We start from the raw sequence: 15,878 nt of genomic DNA on the forward strand, positions 1-15,878 counted from the left end.
TAGGCATTTCCTGGGTCGCGCTGCTGAGCTACACTAGTCTGATTCAGGGGCATTTTGTTCCCTTCCTCTAAAAGGCAAGCGCATAGGTGACACACTTGCACCTCGACAGACTGTGGACTTTGTGTAGAACAGAAGTTGAATGTTGTTGACACAGTTTGCGATGGCCGGGAATCGAACCCGGGTCAACTGCTTGGAAGGCAGCTATGCTCACCACTATACCACCATCGCAGTGCACCAAAAGCAAAAGCTTTGGAGAGTCGCCGAACGGGGCATTTCACTGTCTGTGGGAAGAAACTGTTCTTCAGTCTGTTTGTCCTGGATCTGATAGATCTGCATCTCTTCCCAGAGGCCAGGAGGGAGAACAGGTAATGTCCGGGGTGAGTGGGGTCCTCAACAATACAGCTGGCTTTCTTTTGGAGTCGGCCAGGGTAAATGTCTCAGAGAGGGTGTAGTGTCGTCCCGACGACACACGCCGCTGCCCTCACCACCCGCTGCAGTGTACTGAGCAGGGTCTTCACCTTGCCATTGAACCACGGTTTCTGGTTGGGGAGCACTTTAACATTTCAAACTTTTAACATGCATTGCCTTGATGTTTGAGCTTCTGACCCATGGGGGCCTTATTGTTGGTGCTTTTGTCCACTTCATCCTGTCACACAGGGTTCCTGTGAGACTGCCATGTTGGCTGATGAAGTCCTAAGGTCTTTGGTCTCAGTGACGGCCATGGCACCCGCCGAGATTTCCTTTAGGCACATGTTCAAGGAGGGTTAGAGTACCTGACTTTTAACAGGCTCATTAGGGTTTTTTGTTTTGTTTTGTTTTCTTATATTGGTTGTCCTACATGTGTTGCCATGTGTTTCGTAGTTATTGTTATTGGTGATTTTCAATTGTATCATCTTGCGTGCCGCTGTGTGCTCAACATCTCTTTCAAAATACATCATTTCTTAGAGCTCACGACAGAAAGGCCTAGCAGGGTCTTCACCTTGCCATTGACCCACGGTTTCTGGTTGGGGAGCACTTTAACATTTCAAACGTTTAACATGCATTGGGTGTCTTACATGTGTCTGCATGTCTGTCGTAGTTATTGTGCTATTCAGTTCAACTCACTTCCCTTGATTACCACTGTGGGGTTTACTTGTGTGCCAAAACAAGCCACTTGACAGGTGGTAAACTCAATATGTAAAGATCCCTGGTCCAACCCCAGGTGTTAGCAGTTGGTGAGCTGTGTTTTTGAGGCCCCATTGCCTCGATGTTTGAGCTTCTGACCCATGGGGGCCTTATTGTTGCACTTTTGTCCATTTCATCCTGTCACACAGGGTTCCTGTGAGACAACCATGTTGGCTGATGAAGTCCTAAGGTCTTTGGTCTCACTGACGGCCATGGCACCCGCCGAGGTTTCCTTTAGGAACAAGTTCAAGGACGGTTAGAGTACCTGACTTTTAACAGGCTCATTAGGGTTTTTTGTTTTGTTTTGTTTTTTTATATTGGTTGTCCTACATGTGCTGGCATGTGTTTCGTAGTTATTGTTATTGGTGATTTTCAATTATATTATCTTGCGTGCCGCCGTGTGCTCAACATTTCTTCCAAAATACATCATTTCTTAGAGCTCACGACAGAAAGGCCTAAAGGTCCCCACTTCAACGCCTGGTTTTGGATGTTAGTGAGCCTTGTTTTGGGGAACACATAGCCTTGACGTTGGAGCCACTGAATCAAACAGTACTGTTTGTTGGGGCCTTTGTCCCCATCTACCTGGTCATGCAGGTTTTCTGCAACACGTCCACACTGAGGATGCAACTCCTGCCATTGGACCTTCGTATACTTGAATTATTGTTGAGGTGTGGACCACTACGTGTCCTGATATTCAGCAAAATGTCCCCAGATGTCTTTCTCATGTGCCGAAATAGCTCAGTTGGGAGAGCGTTAGACTGAAGATCTAAAGGTCCCTGGTTCGATCCCGGGTTTCGGCAGTTGGTCTTTGATGTTTTCGATAGGCATTTCCTGGGTCGCGCTGCTGATCCACAGTACTCTGATTCAGGGGCATTTTGTTCCCTTCCTCTAAAAGGCAAGCGCATAGGTGACACACTTGCACCTCGACAGACTGTGGACTTTGTGTAGAACAGAAGTTGAATGTTGTTGACACAGTTTGCGTGCCGCTGTGTGCTCAACATCTCTTTCAAAATACATCATTTCTTAGAGCTCACGACAGAAAGGCCTAGCAGGGTCTTCACCTTGCCATTGACCCACGGTTTCTGGTTGGGGAGCACTTTAACATTTCAAACGTTTAACATGCATTGGGTGTCTTACATGTGTCTGCATGTCTGTCGTAGTTATTGTGCTATTCAGTTCAACTCACTTCCCTTGATTACCACTGTGGGGTTTACTTGTGTGCCAAAACAAGCCACTTGACAGGTGGTAAACTCAATATGTAAAGATCCCTGGTCCAACCCCAGGTGTTAGCAGTTGGTGAGCTGTGTTTTTGAGGCCCCATTGCCTCGATGTTTGAGCTTCTGACCCATGGGGGCCTTATTGTTGCACTTTTGTCCATTTCATCCTGTCACACAGGGTTCCTGTGAGACAGCCATGTTGGCTGATGAAGTCCTAAGGTCTTTGGTCTCACTGACGGCCATGGCACCCGCCGAGGTTTCCTTTAGGAACAAGTTCAAGGACGGTTAGAGTACCTGACTTTTAACAGGCTCATTAGGGTTTTTTGTTTTGTTTTGTTTTTTTATATTGGTTGTCCTACATGTGCTGGCATGTGTTTCGTAGTTATTGTTATTGGTGATTTTCAATTATATTATCTTGCGTGCCGCCGTGTGCTCAACATTTCTTCCAAAATACATCATTTCTTAGAGCTCACGACAGAAAGGCCTAAAGGTCCCCACTTCAACGCCTGGTTTTGGATGTTAGTGAGCCTTGTTTTGGGGAACACATAGCCTTGACGTTGGAGCCACTGAATCAAACAGTACTGTTTGTTGGGGCCTTTGTCCCCATCTACCTGGTCATGCAGGTTTTCTGCAACACGTCCACACTGAGGATGCAACTCCTGCCATTGGACCTTCGTATACTTGAATTATTGTTGAGGTGTGGACCACTACGTGTCCTGATATTCAGCAAAATGTCCCCAGATGTCTTTCTCATGTGCCGAAATAGCTCAGTTGGGAGAGCGTTAGACTGAAGATCTAAAGGTCCCTGGTTCGATCCCGGGTTTCGGCAGTTGGTCTTTGATGTTTTCGATAGGCATTTCCTGGGTCGCGCTGCTGATCCACAGTACTCTGATTCAGGGGCATTTTGTTCCCTTCCTCTAAAAGGCAAGCGCATAGGTGACACACTTGCACCTCGACAGACTGTGGACTTTGTGTAGAACAGAAGTTGAATGTTGTTGACACAGTTTGCGTGCCGCTGTGTGCTCAACATCTCTTTCAAAATACATCATTTCTTAGAGCTCACGACAGAAAGGCCTAGCAGGGTCTTCACCTTGCCATTGACCCACGGTTTCTGGTTGGGGAGCACTTTAACATTTCAAACGTTTAACATGCATTGGATGTCTTACATGTGTCTGCATGTCTGTCGTAGTTATTGTGCTATTCAGTTCAACTCACTTCCCTTGATTACCACTGTGGGGTTTACTTGTGTGCCAAAACAAGCCACTTGACAGGTGGTAAACTCAATATGTAAAGATCCCTGGTCCAACCCCAGGTGTTAGCAGTTGGTGAGCTGTGTTTTTGAGGCCCCATTGCCTCGATGTTTGAGCTTCTGACCCATGGGGGCCTTATTGTTGCACTTTTGTCCATTTCATCCTGTCACACAGGGTTCCTGTGAGACAGCCATGTTGGCTGATGAAGTCCTAAGGTCTTTGGTCTCACTGACGGCCATGGCACCCGCCGAGGTTTCCTTTAGGAACAAGTTCAAGGACGGTTAGAGTACCTGACTTTTAACAGGCTCATTAGGGTTTTTTGTTTTGTTTTGTTTTTTTATATTGGTTGTCCTACATGTGCTGGCATGTGTTTCGTAGTTATTGTTATTGGTGATTTTCAATTATATTATCTTGCGTGCCGCCGTGTGCTCAACATTTCTTCCAAAATACATCATTTCTTAGAGCTCACGACAGAAAGGCCTAAAGGTCCCCACTTCAACGCCTGGTTTTGGATGTTAGTGAGCCTTGTTTTGGGGAACACATAGCCTTGACGTTGGAGCCACTGAATCAAACAGTACTGTTTGTTGGGGCCTTTGTCCCCATCTACCTGGTCATGCAGGTTTTCTGCAACACGTCCACACTGAGGATGCAACTCCTGCCATTGGACCTTTGTATACTTGAATTATTGTTGAGGTGTGGACCACTACGTGTCCTGATATTCAGCAAAATGTCCCCAGATGTCTTTCTCATGTGCCGAAATAGCTCAGTTGGGAGAGCGTTAGACTGAAGATCTAAAGGTCCCTGGTTCGATCCCGGGTTTCGGCAGTTGGTCTTTGATGTTTTCGATACGCATTTCCTAGGTCGCACTGCTGAGCCACGGTAGTCTGATTCAGGGGCATTTTGTTCCCTTCCTCTAAAAGGCAAGCGCATAGGTGACACACTTGCACCTCGACAGACTGTGGACTTTGTGTAGAACAGAAGTTTAATGTTGTTGACACAGTTTGCGATGGCCGGGAATCGAACCCGGGTCAACTGCTTGGAAGGCAGCTATGCTCACCACTATACCACCATCGCAGTGCACCAAAAGCAAAAGCTTTGGAGAGTCGCCGAACGGGGCATTTCACTGTCTGTGGGAAGAAACTGTTCTTCAGTCTGTTTGTCCTGGATCTGATAGATCTGCATCTCTTCCCAGAGGCCAGGAGGGAGAACAGGTAATGTCTGGGGTGAGTGGGGTCCTCAACAATACAGCTGGCTTTCTTTTGGAGTCGGCCAGGGTAAATGTCTCAGAGAGGGTGTAGTGTCGTCCCGACGACACACGCCGCTGCCCTCACCACCCGCTGCAGTGTACTGAGCAGGGTCTTCACCTTGCCATTGAACCACGGTTTCTGGTTGGGGAGCACTTTAACATTTCAAACTTTTAACATGCATTGCCTTGATGTTTGAGCTTCTGACCCATGGGGGCCTTATTGTTGGTGCTTTTGTCCACTTCATCCTGTCACACAGGGTTCCTGTGAGACTGCCATGTTGGCTGATGAAGTCCTAAGGTCTTTGGTCTCAGTGACGGCCATGGCACCCGCCGAGATTTCCTTTAGGAACATGTTCAAGGAGGGTTAGAGTACCTGACTTTTAACAGGCTCATTAGGGTTTTTTGTTTTGTTTTGTTTTCTTATATTGGTTGTCCTACATGTGTTGCCATGTGTTTCGTAGTTATTGTTATTGGTGATTTTCAATTGTATCATCTTGCGTGCCGCTGTGTGCTCAACATCTCTTTCAAAATACATCATTTCTTAGAGCTCACGACAGAAAGGCCTAGCAGGGTCTTCACCTTGCCATTGACCCACGGTTTCTGGTTGGGGAGCACTTTAACATTTCAAACGTTTAACATGCATTGGGTGTCTTACATGTGTCTGCATGTCTGTCGTAGTTATTGTGCTATTCAGTTCAACTCACTTCCCTTGATTACCACTGTGGGGTTTACTTGTGTGCCAAAACAAGCCACTTGACAGGTGGTAAACTCAATATGTAAAGATCCCTGGTCCAACCCCAGGTGTTAGCAGTTGGTGAGCTGTGTTTTTGAGGCCCCATTGCCTCGATGTTTGAGCTTCTGACCCATGGGGGCCTTATTGTTGCACTTTTGTCCATTTCATCCTGTCACACAGGGTTCCTGTGAGACAGCCATGTTGGCTGATGAAGTCCTAAGGTCTTTGGTCTCACTGACGGCCATGGCACCCGCCGAGGTTTCCTTTAGGAACAAGTTCAAGGACGGTTAGAGTACCTGACTTTTAACAGGCTCATTAGGGTTTTTTGTTTTGTTTTGTTTTTTTATATTGGTTGTCCTACATGTGCTGGCATGTGTTTCGTAGTTATTGTTATTGGTGATTTTCAATTATATTATCTTGCGTGCCGCCGTGTGCTCAACATTTCTTCCAAAATACATCATTTCTTAGAGCTCACGACAGAAAGGCCTAAAGGTCCCCACTTCAACGCCTGGTTTTGGATGTTAGTGAGCCTTGTTTTGGGGAACACATAGCCTTGACGTTGGAGCCACTGAATCAAACAGTACTGTTTGTTGGGGCCTTTGTCCCCATCTACCTGGTCATGCAGGTTTTCTGCAACACGTCCACACTGAGGATGCAACTCCTGCCATTGGACCTTCGTATACTTGAATTATTGTTGAGGTGTGGACCACTACGTGTCCTGATATTCAGCAAAATGTCCCCAGATGTCTTTCTCATGTGCCGAAATAGCTCAGTTGGGAGAGCGTTAGACTGAAGATCTAAAGGTCCCTGGTTCGATCCCGGGTTTCGGCAGTTGGTCTTTGATGTTTTCGATAGGCATTTCCTGGGTCGCGCTGCTGATCCACAGTACTCTGATTCAGGGGCATTTTGTTCCCTTCCTCTAAAAGGCAAGCGCATAGGTGACACACTTGCACCTCGACAGACTGTGGACTTTGTGTAGAACAGAAGTTGAATGTTGTTGACACAGTTTGCGTGCCGCTGTGTGCTCAACATCTCTTTCAAAATACATCATTTCTTAGAGCTCACGACAGAAAGGCCTAGCAGGGTCTTCACCTTGCCATTGACCCACGGTTTCTGGTTGGGGAGCACTTTAACATTTCAAACGTTTAACATGCATTGGGTGTCTTACATGTGTCTGCATGTCTGTCGTAGTTATTGTGCTATTCAGTTCAACTCACTTCCCTTGATTACCACTGTGGGGTTTACTTGTGTGCCAAAACAAGCCACTTGACAGGTGGTAAACTCAATATGTAAAGATCCCTGGTCCAACCCCAGGTGTTAGCAGTTGGTGAGCTGTGTTTTTGAGGCCCCATTGCCTCGATGTTTGAGCTTCTGACCCATGGGGGCCTTATTGTTGCACTTTTGTCCATTTCATCCTGTCACACAGGGTTCCTGTGAGACTGCCATGTTGGCTGATGAAGTCTTAAGGTCTTTGGTCTCAGTGACGGCCATGGCACCCGCCGAGATTTCCTTTAGGAACATGTTCAAGGAGGGTTAGAGTACCTGACTTTTAACAGGCTCATTAGGGTTTTTTGTTTTGTTTTGTTTTCTTATATTGGTTGTCCTACATGTGTTGCCATGTGTTTCGTAGTTATTGTTATTGGTGATTTTCAATTGTATCATCTTGCGTGCCGCTGTGTGCTCAACATCTCTTTCAAAATACATCATTTCTTAGAGCTCACGACAGAAAGGCCTAGCAGGGTCTTCACCTTGCCATTGACCCACGGTTTCTGGTTGGGGAGCACTTTAACATTTCAAACGTTTAACATGCATTGGGTGTCTTACATGTGTCTGCATGTCTGTCGTAGTTATTGTGCTATTCAGTTCAACTCACTTCCCTTGATTACCACTGTGGGGTTTACTTGTGTGCCAAAACAAGCCACTTGACAGGTGGTAAACTCAATATGTAAAGATCCCTGGTCCAACCCCAGGTGTTAGCAGTTGGTGAGCTGTGTTTTTGAGGCCCCATTGCCTCGATGTTTGAGCTTCTGACCCATGGGGGCCTTATTGTTGGTGCTTTTGTCCACTTCATCCTGTCACACAGGGTTCCTGTGAGACTGCCATGTTGGCTGATGAAGTCCTAAGGTCTTTGGTCTCAGTGACGGCCATGGCACCCGCCGAGATTTCCTTTAGGAACATGTTCAAGGAGGGTTAGAGTACCTGACTTTTAACAGGCTCATTAGGGTTTTTTGTTTTGTTTTGTTTTTTTATATTGGTTGTCCTACATGTGTTGCCATGTGTTTCGTAGTTATTGTTATTGGTGATTTTCAATTGTATCATCTTGCGTGCCGCTGTGTGCTCAACATCTCTTTCAAAATACATCATTTCTTAGAGCTCACGACAGAAAGGCCTAAAGGTCCCCACTTCAACGCCTGGTTTTGGATGTTAGTGAGCCTTGTTTTGGGGAACACATAGCCTTGACGTTGGAGCCACTGAATCAAACAGTACTGTTTGTTGGGGCCTTTGTCCCCATCTACCTGGTCATGCAGGTTTTCTGCAACACGTCCACACTGAGGATGCAACTCCTGCCATTGGACCTTTGTATACTTGAATTATTGTTGAGGTGTGGACCACTACGTGTCCTGATATTCAGCAAAATGTCCCCAGATGTCTTTCTCATGTGCCGAAATAGCTCAGTTGGGAGAGCGTTAGACTGAAGATCTAAAGGTCCCTGGTTCGATCCCGGGTTTCGGCAGTTGGTCTTTGATGTTTTCGATACGCATTTCCTAGGTCGCACTGCTGAGCCACGGTAGTCTGATTCAGGGGCATTTTGTTCCCTTCCTCTAAAAGGCAAGCGCATAGGTGACACACTTGCACCTCGACAGACTGTGGACTTTGTGTAGAACAGAAGTTGAATGTTGTTGACACAGTTTGCGATGGCCGGGAATCGAACCCGGGTCAACTGCTTGGAAGGCAGCTATGCTCACCACTATACCACCATCGCAGTGCACCAAAAGCAAAAGCTTTGGAGAGTCGCCGAACGGGGCATTTCACTGTCTGTGGGAAGAAACTGTTCTTCAGTCTGTTTGTCCTGGATCTGATAGATCTGCATCTCTTCCCAGAGGCCAGGGGGGAGAAGGGGTAATGTCCGCGGTGAGTGGGGTCCTCAACAATACAGCTGGCTTTCTTTTGGAGTCGGCCAGGGTAAATGTCTCAGAGAGGGGATTTCGGCAGTTGGCATTAGGTGTTTTTGATAAACATTGCCTGGGTTCAACCGCTGAGCCATGGGAGTCTGATATAGGGGCATTTTTTTCATTTCCTCTAAAATGCAATCACATAGGATGCTTGGAGAACAGATCCTCCAGTTTGCTTGTAGATGTTAGGTACTTTTCTATAGGTTTCTAACAGGGATAAGAATTGGGGTTATGCCAAGCTGTGTGTGGTCTCAATACAAATGACCAAAAATAATATTTGAAGTTATAAACGGAACGATTACCCTCTGTTTTGTGTCGTTGAAGTGTTGTGCGGAGACAGACATCTGTAAAGTCGTCTCATGTTCCTGTCTGTCTGTATGTCTGTCAGGTTGGGGTCATACTAGTGCAGTGCCTGTTGCTGATCTTCTACACCAGCTGTGTATTTCTCTTCATTGGTACCTGTGTGTTGGGACTGTGCATCAGTAGTGTGTTCCCCTCTATGCTGGCATTTACAGAGGATATACTGGAATACAAAGGTAAACTTACACACACACACACACACACACACACACACACACACACACACACACACACACACACACACACACAAACCTTCTAAGCATCAGCTCGTCTTGGAAGTCACATATACCAAAAATGAATAAATAAAGGCTGAAACGGAAATATGAATGAATGAATGAATGAATGAATAGATGATTCAATTGATAGATTAAAAAAGGTTATAAACTAATTTTGAAATCATTAAAATATTGTAAATGTGATTTTTTTTTCAAATCTATTTGTATAATTATTTGCACTCGTTACAGTGGTTATGTGATTATTCTGAATTATATAAATTACGTTTTTTTTTTCTGTATTAATTTGCACCAACCTAACAGTTCCTCTGTGCATTAATTTGTCTTGTGATTGCGGTTTTCATCAAGTACTTACTAATTTATATAGTAAACACTGTTTTTACTCCATAATAGTAGATAGGTTGTTTATCTCGTTTGTGTCAAAGGTTGTGCCACAACTGTCCTGGTTACGAGTGCAAGCACAGGAGAGATGATGCTGCAGCTGCTCGTTGGATCTGTAAGGAATTTCCTTTTTTCTTGAATGTAATTTTCTTTTCTTTTCTTTTTTTTTTTTTTTTTTTTTGCAATGAATATTACATTTAAAAAAAAAAATTAAAAGCAAACCAAATTCTGAGTTTTTGTGTAATTCCTTTCAGTGTAATTTCTGGATATTGCAAATTGCTTTTGATACATAAATATTTGCTCCGCTGACCTGTGTATCCAGTTTATTCATTATTGTGGAACAGGCGTTTATTATAACAATAAAACAAAAATAGATGGGATCCCGGCTGTGGATGTTGACTTCGGCCTCAGTTTAAAAGTGTTTCAGGATTGTTGGGAACTTGCCTGCAGCGGGGCATTATTGTCCACAAGGATTAGTGTGATGGCTGCAGCCCACTGTGTCTGAATGAATGAAGGGAAAACCCTGTCATTATAAACCTGTTCAGGCTACATCGCTTTCTAGCTTTGCAATGCATGGCAGTATTGTTTGAGATTAGAAACCCAATGTGTGTGTGTGTGTGTGTGTGTGTGTGTGTGTGTGTGTGTGTGTGTGTGTGTGTGCGTGCATCTCTTCTTGCAGGTGATCCACAGTGAGGGCAGTTATGCTTTCCTGTTGTGCTGTACAATAGCATCATTCATCAGCCTCTGCCTCTTCCTGCTGTTCCTCTATGTCCAGCACATCCACAGGAACCACCACACAGGTAAACACACAACAGCTGCACACATATGGAGAGAGTGGATGAAATTCCAATAACACTCTGGACTTTGGGAATCAAAAATTGCACAAATAGTACTGCCAGAAACAGTATGTCACACAACAAGAGAAGATGGCAACATATGCAATGTGATTTAATCTGACTTGGAAGAGTGGAAACCTAAGCAGGTGGAAGCTGCAGTGGAGCAGGAGCTGACAGCAGCAACACAAGAAAGCATATCCATGTTATAGACTGAATAAAATGTTAGAACTGATGCACAGAGATTATTGACAAGTGAGATGTGTTGAGCAGTGTTGGGCAAGCTACTTGGAAAGTGTGTGAGCTAAGCCACCAGTTGCTCTACATTAAATTAAGCTTCACTACATCGAAGCTACCCCCAAGAGAAATGTAGCAAGCTAAGCTACAGCAAGTCAGCAAAAGGAGTTTAACTACATCAAAGCTATTTTTTAATATATATACATTGAAACAACTTTAGCATATTAACATAATTAAACAGTGTATACTCAGCAAAGAGTATATTATAGTCATAGTTTTCATTAAGGTTCTCTAGTATGTATTGTGGTTCCAGCTTTTATATTTATATTTTATATTTGAGTTAGTCTATTTATTTATTGTATATAATTCAGCCTTGAAGACTTTTGTTTCTTTTACATACCTCATTGTTTTTTGTATTAGATATATGCCAATGGCTGTAACACTTTAATTTCCCTTTGGGAATAATAAAGAACTCTATCCATCTACCAGTATCCCATATAACTGACAGTTTCAAAAGTGGTATTTTTTATTAGGCCCACTCTGTACTAGTAGCTACATCTACATACATTTTAAGCTAATAATTTTGACTAACCACCATACTTTGGTTTTGTAGACAATGCATTTTTGTTGTACCCTCTGCTGGTTAAAAAACATGAATGTAATAATTCAGAGTAATGTAAACTTTTCAAATGTTTTTTCAAATGAGCCCAAGGATTGGTTCGTGATGTCCCCGTCATACTGAAGTGCTTCTGTCGGCTCCACATACACGGCCGTGTACAGCGGTGGCGTCACTGACTGATCCTTTTATTTCACGCTGCAGCAGAAAGCTCCGCTGCGCTGAGCTACAGGGAAATTTGGAAAAATGTAGCTTGTGTAGACGCTACGTATACCGCATTACTTGGTAAATAAAAGAGCTAAGCTACTGAAAAGCTATTTGATACAGAAAACAGCGATGCTACCACCAAACTGTGTTTAAACTAGTAACACTGCTACTTGTAGTGACGTTACTGCCCAACACTGGTGTTGAGGCATAAGTTAACTGTCATCCCACAATTAATATATATGCACATAACATATAAAATGCATACACTCACTGTTAGAATCAGCCAGAGAGGTCATACAATAAGAAACTGCAGCTTACCTTTCTTTATGAACCAAACCAAACAAACAAAGCCTGCAGCACAGGCCGTGGCAGTGGTCTGTCTGTCATCTACCGTGATGAGCTGGATCTGTCCCCCTGCCTCTACCTTAACTGCCCTCTTTTGAGTGCTGGGCATTTAAATGTAAGCCTCCGTTCCTCACGACTGTACTTCTCATCTGTCGTCCACCCAAACCAAACCCAGCTTTCATTCCAGAGATGTACAACCTCCTCTCATCATTCTGTACTACATCTGCCAATACAATTATACTGGGAGACATGAACATCCACTTCAATACCCCCTCCTGCTGTCTTGCCGCTGAATTTCTTCAATTTTTGGACTGTTTTAATCTAACTCAACATGTTGATGTACCCACTCAAACCAGGGGGCACACACTCTCGATCTGGTCATCACGGACTCTGCCCCTATCAGCAATCTGTGTGCGACCTGGGCATGTCTGACCACAAGGTCATCTCCTTGGAGTTGCCATTTCCATCTCCCCACATTAGGAAACAACACCAATTACGCTTTAGGAACCTGAAAAACATCAACCCAGATAATTTGACAGTGGACCTCCAGCGTCTTTCTGCTGAACTTTCATCAGCCAGCGATTCTGTGGATTTCTATAACAAAACCATGCATAACATCCTGGATCTCCATGCACCCATTGGGACAAGAACAGTCAGTTTCTCCTGTTCAACACCCTGGTTCTGTAGCGAACTGTGGAAAATGAAGACAGCTCGGCTCAAGGGTCAGTCCTTGGCCCCACCCTCTTCACACGCTACATGCTCCCCCTTGGCCAGATCATCAGTCGCTTTGGAGTATCGTGCCACTGTTACGCTGATGACACACAACTGTACATAAAAATGGACACACGCCCCTCTGCAACTTCGCCTGCACCATCACCACTATCCACTCTTACCACCTGTCTGGAGGAAATAAAGGAATGGACGAAGCACAACTTCCTGCAGTTGAACAGCTCCAAAACAGAAGTCATACTTGTTGGCACCCCACACCAGATCCAGTCATCCTCCATAACCAGCATTACTTTTTCCGGGCAGGTCATTCCCCTCTCCATGTCCGTCACTAACCTTGGTGTCATATTTGACCCTCACCTCACCTTTGAGGCTCACATCAAACGCCTCTGCAAAAACTCCTTCCATCACCTCAGAAGTATTGCCGAACTCCGACCCTTACTCTCCTTTCTTGACACCGAGAAGCTCATCCACACCTTTGTCTCCTCCAGGCTGGATTACTGCAACACACTTTATTGGAACTCCTAACAAGAGCATCCAAAGGCTCCAGTGCAAAACAGTGCTGCTAGGATCCTGATGAGAGTGCTCAAGTATGAACACATCACACCCATCCTCCATTCACTTCATTGGCTTCCCATCTCTGCCAGGACTGACCACAAGGCCTCCATCCTCACACACCGGTGCGTCCATGGCAACGCCCCCTCCCATCTCAAAGAACTGTTAACCCTGCAAACCTCATCTCGATCCCTCCGCTCCATGAACACACACCGTCTCCACCCCCCCAGGACTAAGTTCCACACCTTAGGGGACTGGGCATTCTGTTCTGCTGCCCCTCATCTGTGGAACAACCCCCCTGACTACCTGAGGGTACTACAGACTGTTGAATGTTTTAAAAAAGGACTTAAAACTTTCCTTTTTAGCAGATCCCATGACCTCTAACTTGATTTTGACTTTGAGGTGTTTTTGTTTTGTTTTTTTTCTAATGTTTTCTCTTTTGCTGTTATTATTATTATTATTATCATTATTATTATTATTATTATTATTATTATTATTAGGGCCCAAGCAGGGAACCTTCAAGGACCCCTGAGGCCAGTGGACCCTCCTGACAAGAAGTTATCAAAAGAATTTTGATAGTCCCAAAAACACTTGAAATATAAAACAACAAATTCCTGCATATTGTGTTGAAAGCAGACAATCTTGCAAATCTTTACAAAATGCTGTCTGATTATCACGTAAATGTTCAGAATTGTGTTCCATGGACTGACGAGGCTTTGTGTAAAATTTGGTGCAAATCGGCCAATAGATGGTGATCTGATCGCAGTCTAATTAGTTTGAATGGAAAGTAAATGGGAAAATCTTAAAATCCTCTTCAAAACTCATCAATTTTCGACCTCTTCCTGTGCTTCATGCTTTGAGCTACAGATACCAATCCACCTTTTAAAGAGTCAGAAGACCTTGAACTGTTGGGCATGTATTCAGTTTTTAAAAATCTTTTACGGTTTTCAAATCATCACAGTTTTAGTTTTAAGGATTTTTAGGTCGTCTTGCATTTTAAATTAGTTAGAAAAAGACTAGCTGAACACACTGAGTTTATCTCTGCATTGTAAGTCAACCTAATGAATACTGTTTACTTTTCAGATTCATCTAAAAACACAGAAATGCAAGAGAAGCCCCAAACAGGAAGCTCCTGATCTCACAGTCTGTGACAGGCCGACCCGAGGACACAATTGACCAAGTGGCTCTGCTGCTGTCACTGTTGAAACCCTTTCTGAGGCTACAGCCTTGTACCTTATTGTCTGAATTTGAGATTTTTTTCTGAACTTTTTGCTGGACATAAAGAGAAGTCTGTTCTAAAGCCTGATGATCAACGTGCAGCTCAAAGGATGACTGGTGCGCGACTTGATTTACTGTTCGGCACAATCATCTTTTGCAGCACATTATAGTGATATTCGAAAGAGATTTTAATGATTAAATATTGCCTTTTTATGTAAGTGAGTGGACTGTGGTGGGTTTCTGAAGTCTGCTCTTTAACACCTGCAACATAATTGGTTGCTGCTGTTGATATGTCTCATATGAATCTGTGTACACACTACTGTTGTGATTTTCTGCTGATTGCATGGGCATTACTGTAATAACACATGACGTAATGACAGAATACAGACATTGTTAGAGATCTTTAATTATTGGTCTCGACTATCTCTTCCATTATAAACACATCCTCTACACCTCTCACACATCAATACGCCACTTAAGACAAGCAGCTTGTAAACATTTGAAAAAGCATCAAACAAAACTGGACAGAACAAAGCAAGAACTGTGTCATTTCTTTTTAAAATGAGATTTTACATTTCAAGGTAAGTTGAAGGAAAAACATCATCAGAAGATACAAATGAAGACATATGCAAATGATAAGTCCTATAAGACTTAATGGAGGAAAGTCTTTTTAAATGGGTTCTGGGGTTATAATGCAGCTATTTTATGTTTTTTTTTTCATCAAAGTTACTGCAAAACTGCAATATAAGCTTCCAATTCTATTGGGCTCCGTTATAAATTCAAATAAATAAATATTGTGTGGTTGTGCCTAATCACAAATTATTGTAAATGGTTTGATATATATTGTAAAATATTAGATTTATCGTATAAAATACGAAGTGCATAATTTTATCCTCCCTTTGGGAAAATATACATTTCATAGTAAGCAAACGTCACCAACATTTCATCAAAGAGGAAATCTGAGTCATAGAAAAGTGACAGAATCCAATACTACAGGAACCCCAAAAGTTTAAGTGCAAACGTTCCATCACAACATCTGCTTGTACAATATCAACACTATATCAAAACACTTTACATATAAAACATAGATTTAGATTTCTCCCCATAAGGCTTTGATTCCCAAAAAATAGCCAATACCTCCATGGGGCAGCCGCCTCCCAAATAGGCAAGAGGAAAAACAACATAAAGAAACACATGCACAAGGAGAACATTATATCAGAGAACCAAATCTCTAACCATGTGGCAGTTACAAAAATAGAAATTAATCTTAAAATCGGTGTTACAGGAAAATGAAAGGAGAATACACAAAAATAATAAACAGGATTTTTATATATATATATATATATATATATATATATATATATATATATATATATATATATAT

General features: G+C 43.4%; 1 protein-coding gene and 8 non-coding genes across 9 annotated transcripts in view; 6 read left to right on the forward strand and 3 right to left on the reverse strand.

Moving 5' to 3' along the window:
- mfsd4aa (major facilitator superfamily domain containing 4Aa) overlaps positions 1–15,865 on the forward strand; it is a 41,089-nt gene extending 25,224 nt beyond the window's left edge. Inside the window, exons 7-10 of the mRNA XM_037100856.1 lie at positions 9,172–9,319; positions 9,802–9,872; positions 10,437–10,557; positions 14,360–15,865. Coding sequence (XP_036956751.1) covers positions 9,172–9,319; positions 9,802–9,872; positions 10,437–10,557; positions 14,360–14,412 — 393 coding nt within the window. The 3' untranslated portion in view covers positions 14,413–15,865. The remainder of the gene's footprint in view (positions 1–9,171; positions 9,320–9,801; positions 9,873–10,436; positions 10,558–14,359) is intronic.
- trnag-ucc lies at positions 157–228 on the reverse strand. The gene has a single exon. It is a non-coding gene; the product is annotated as a tRNA-Gly (tRNA).
- On the forward strand, positions 1,892–1,964 carry trnaf-gaa. The gene has a single exon. It is a non-coding gene; the product is annotated as a tRNA-Phe (tRNA).
- trnaf-gaa lies at positions 3,138–3,210 on the forward strand. The gene has a single exon. It is a non-coding gene; the product is annotated as a tRNA-Phe (tRNA).
- Positions 4,384–4,456, forward strand: trnaf-gaa. Its single transcript has one exon. It is a non-coding gene; the product is annotated as a tRNA-Phe (tRNA).
- On the reverse strand, positions 4,634–4,705 carry trnag-ucc. Its single transcript has one exon. It is a non-coding gene; the product is annotated as a tRNA-Gly (tRNA).
- trnaf-gaa lies at positions 6,369–6,441 on the forward strand. Its single transcript has one exon. It is a non-coding gene; the product is annotated as a tRNA-Phe (tRNA).
- Positions 8,272–8,344, forward strand: trnaf-gaa. The gene has a single exon. It is a non-coding gene; the product is annotated as a tRNA-Phe (tRNA).
- On the reverse strand, positions 8,522–8,593 carry trnag-ucc. Its single transcript has one exon. It is a non-coding gene; the product is annotated as a tRNA-Gly (tRNA).
- Positions 15,866–15,878: the final 13 nt, after the last annotated feature.

The sequence above is a fragment of the Acanthopagrus latus genome, chromosome 6 (genome assembly GCF_904848185.1).
Source record: "Acanthopagrus latus isolate v.2019 chromosome 6, fAcaLat1.1, whole genome shotgun sequence".
Lineage (NCBI taxonomy): Eukaryota > Metazoa > Chordata > Actinopteri > Spariformes > Sparidae > Acanthopagrus > Acanthopagrus latus.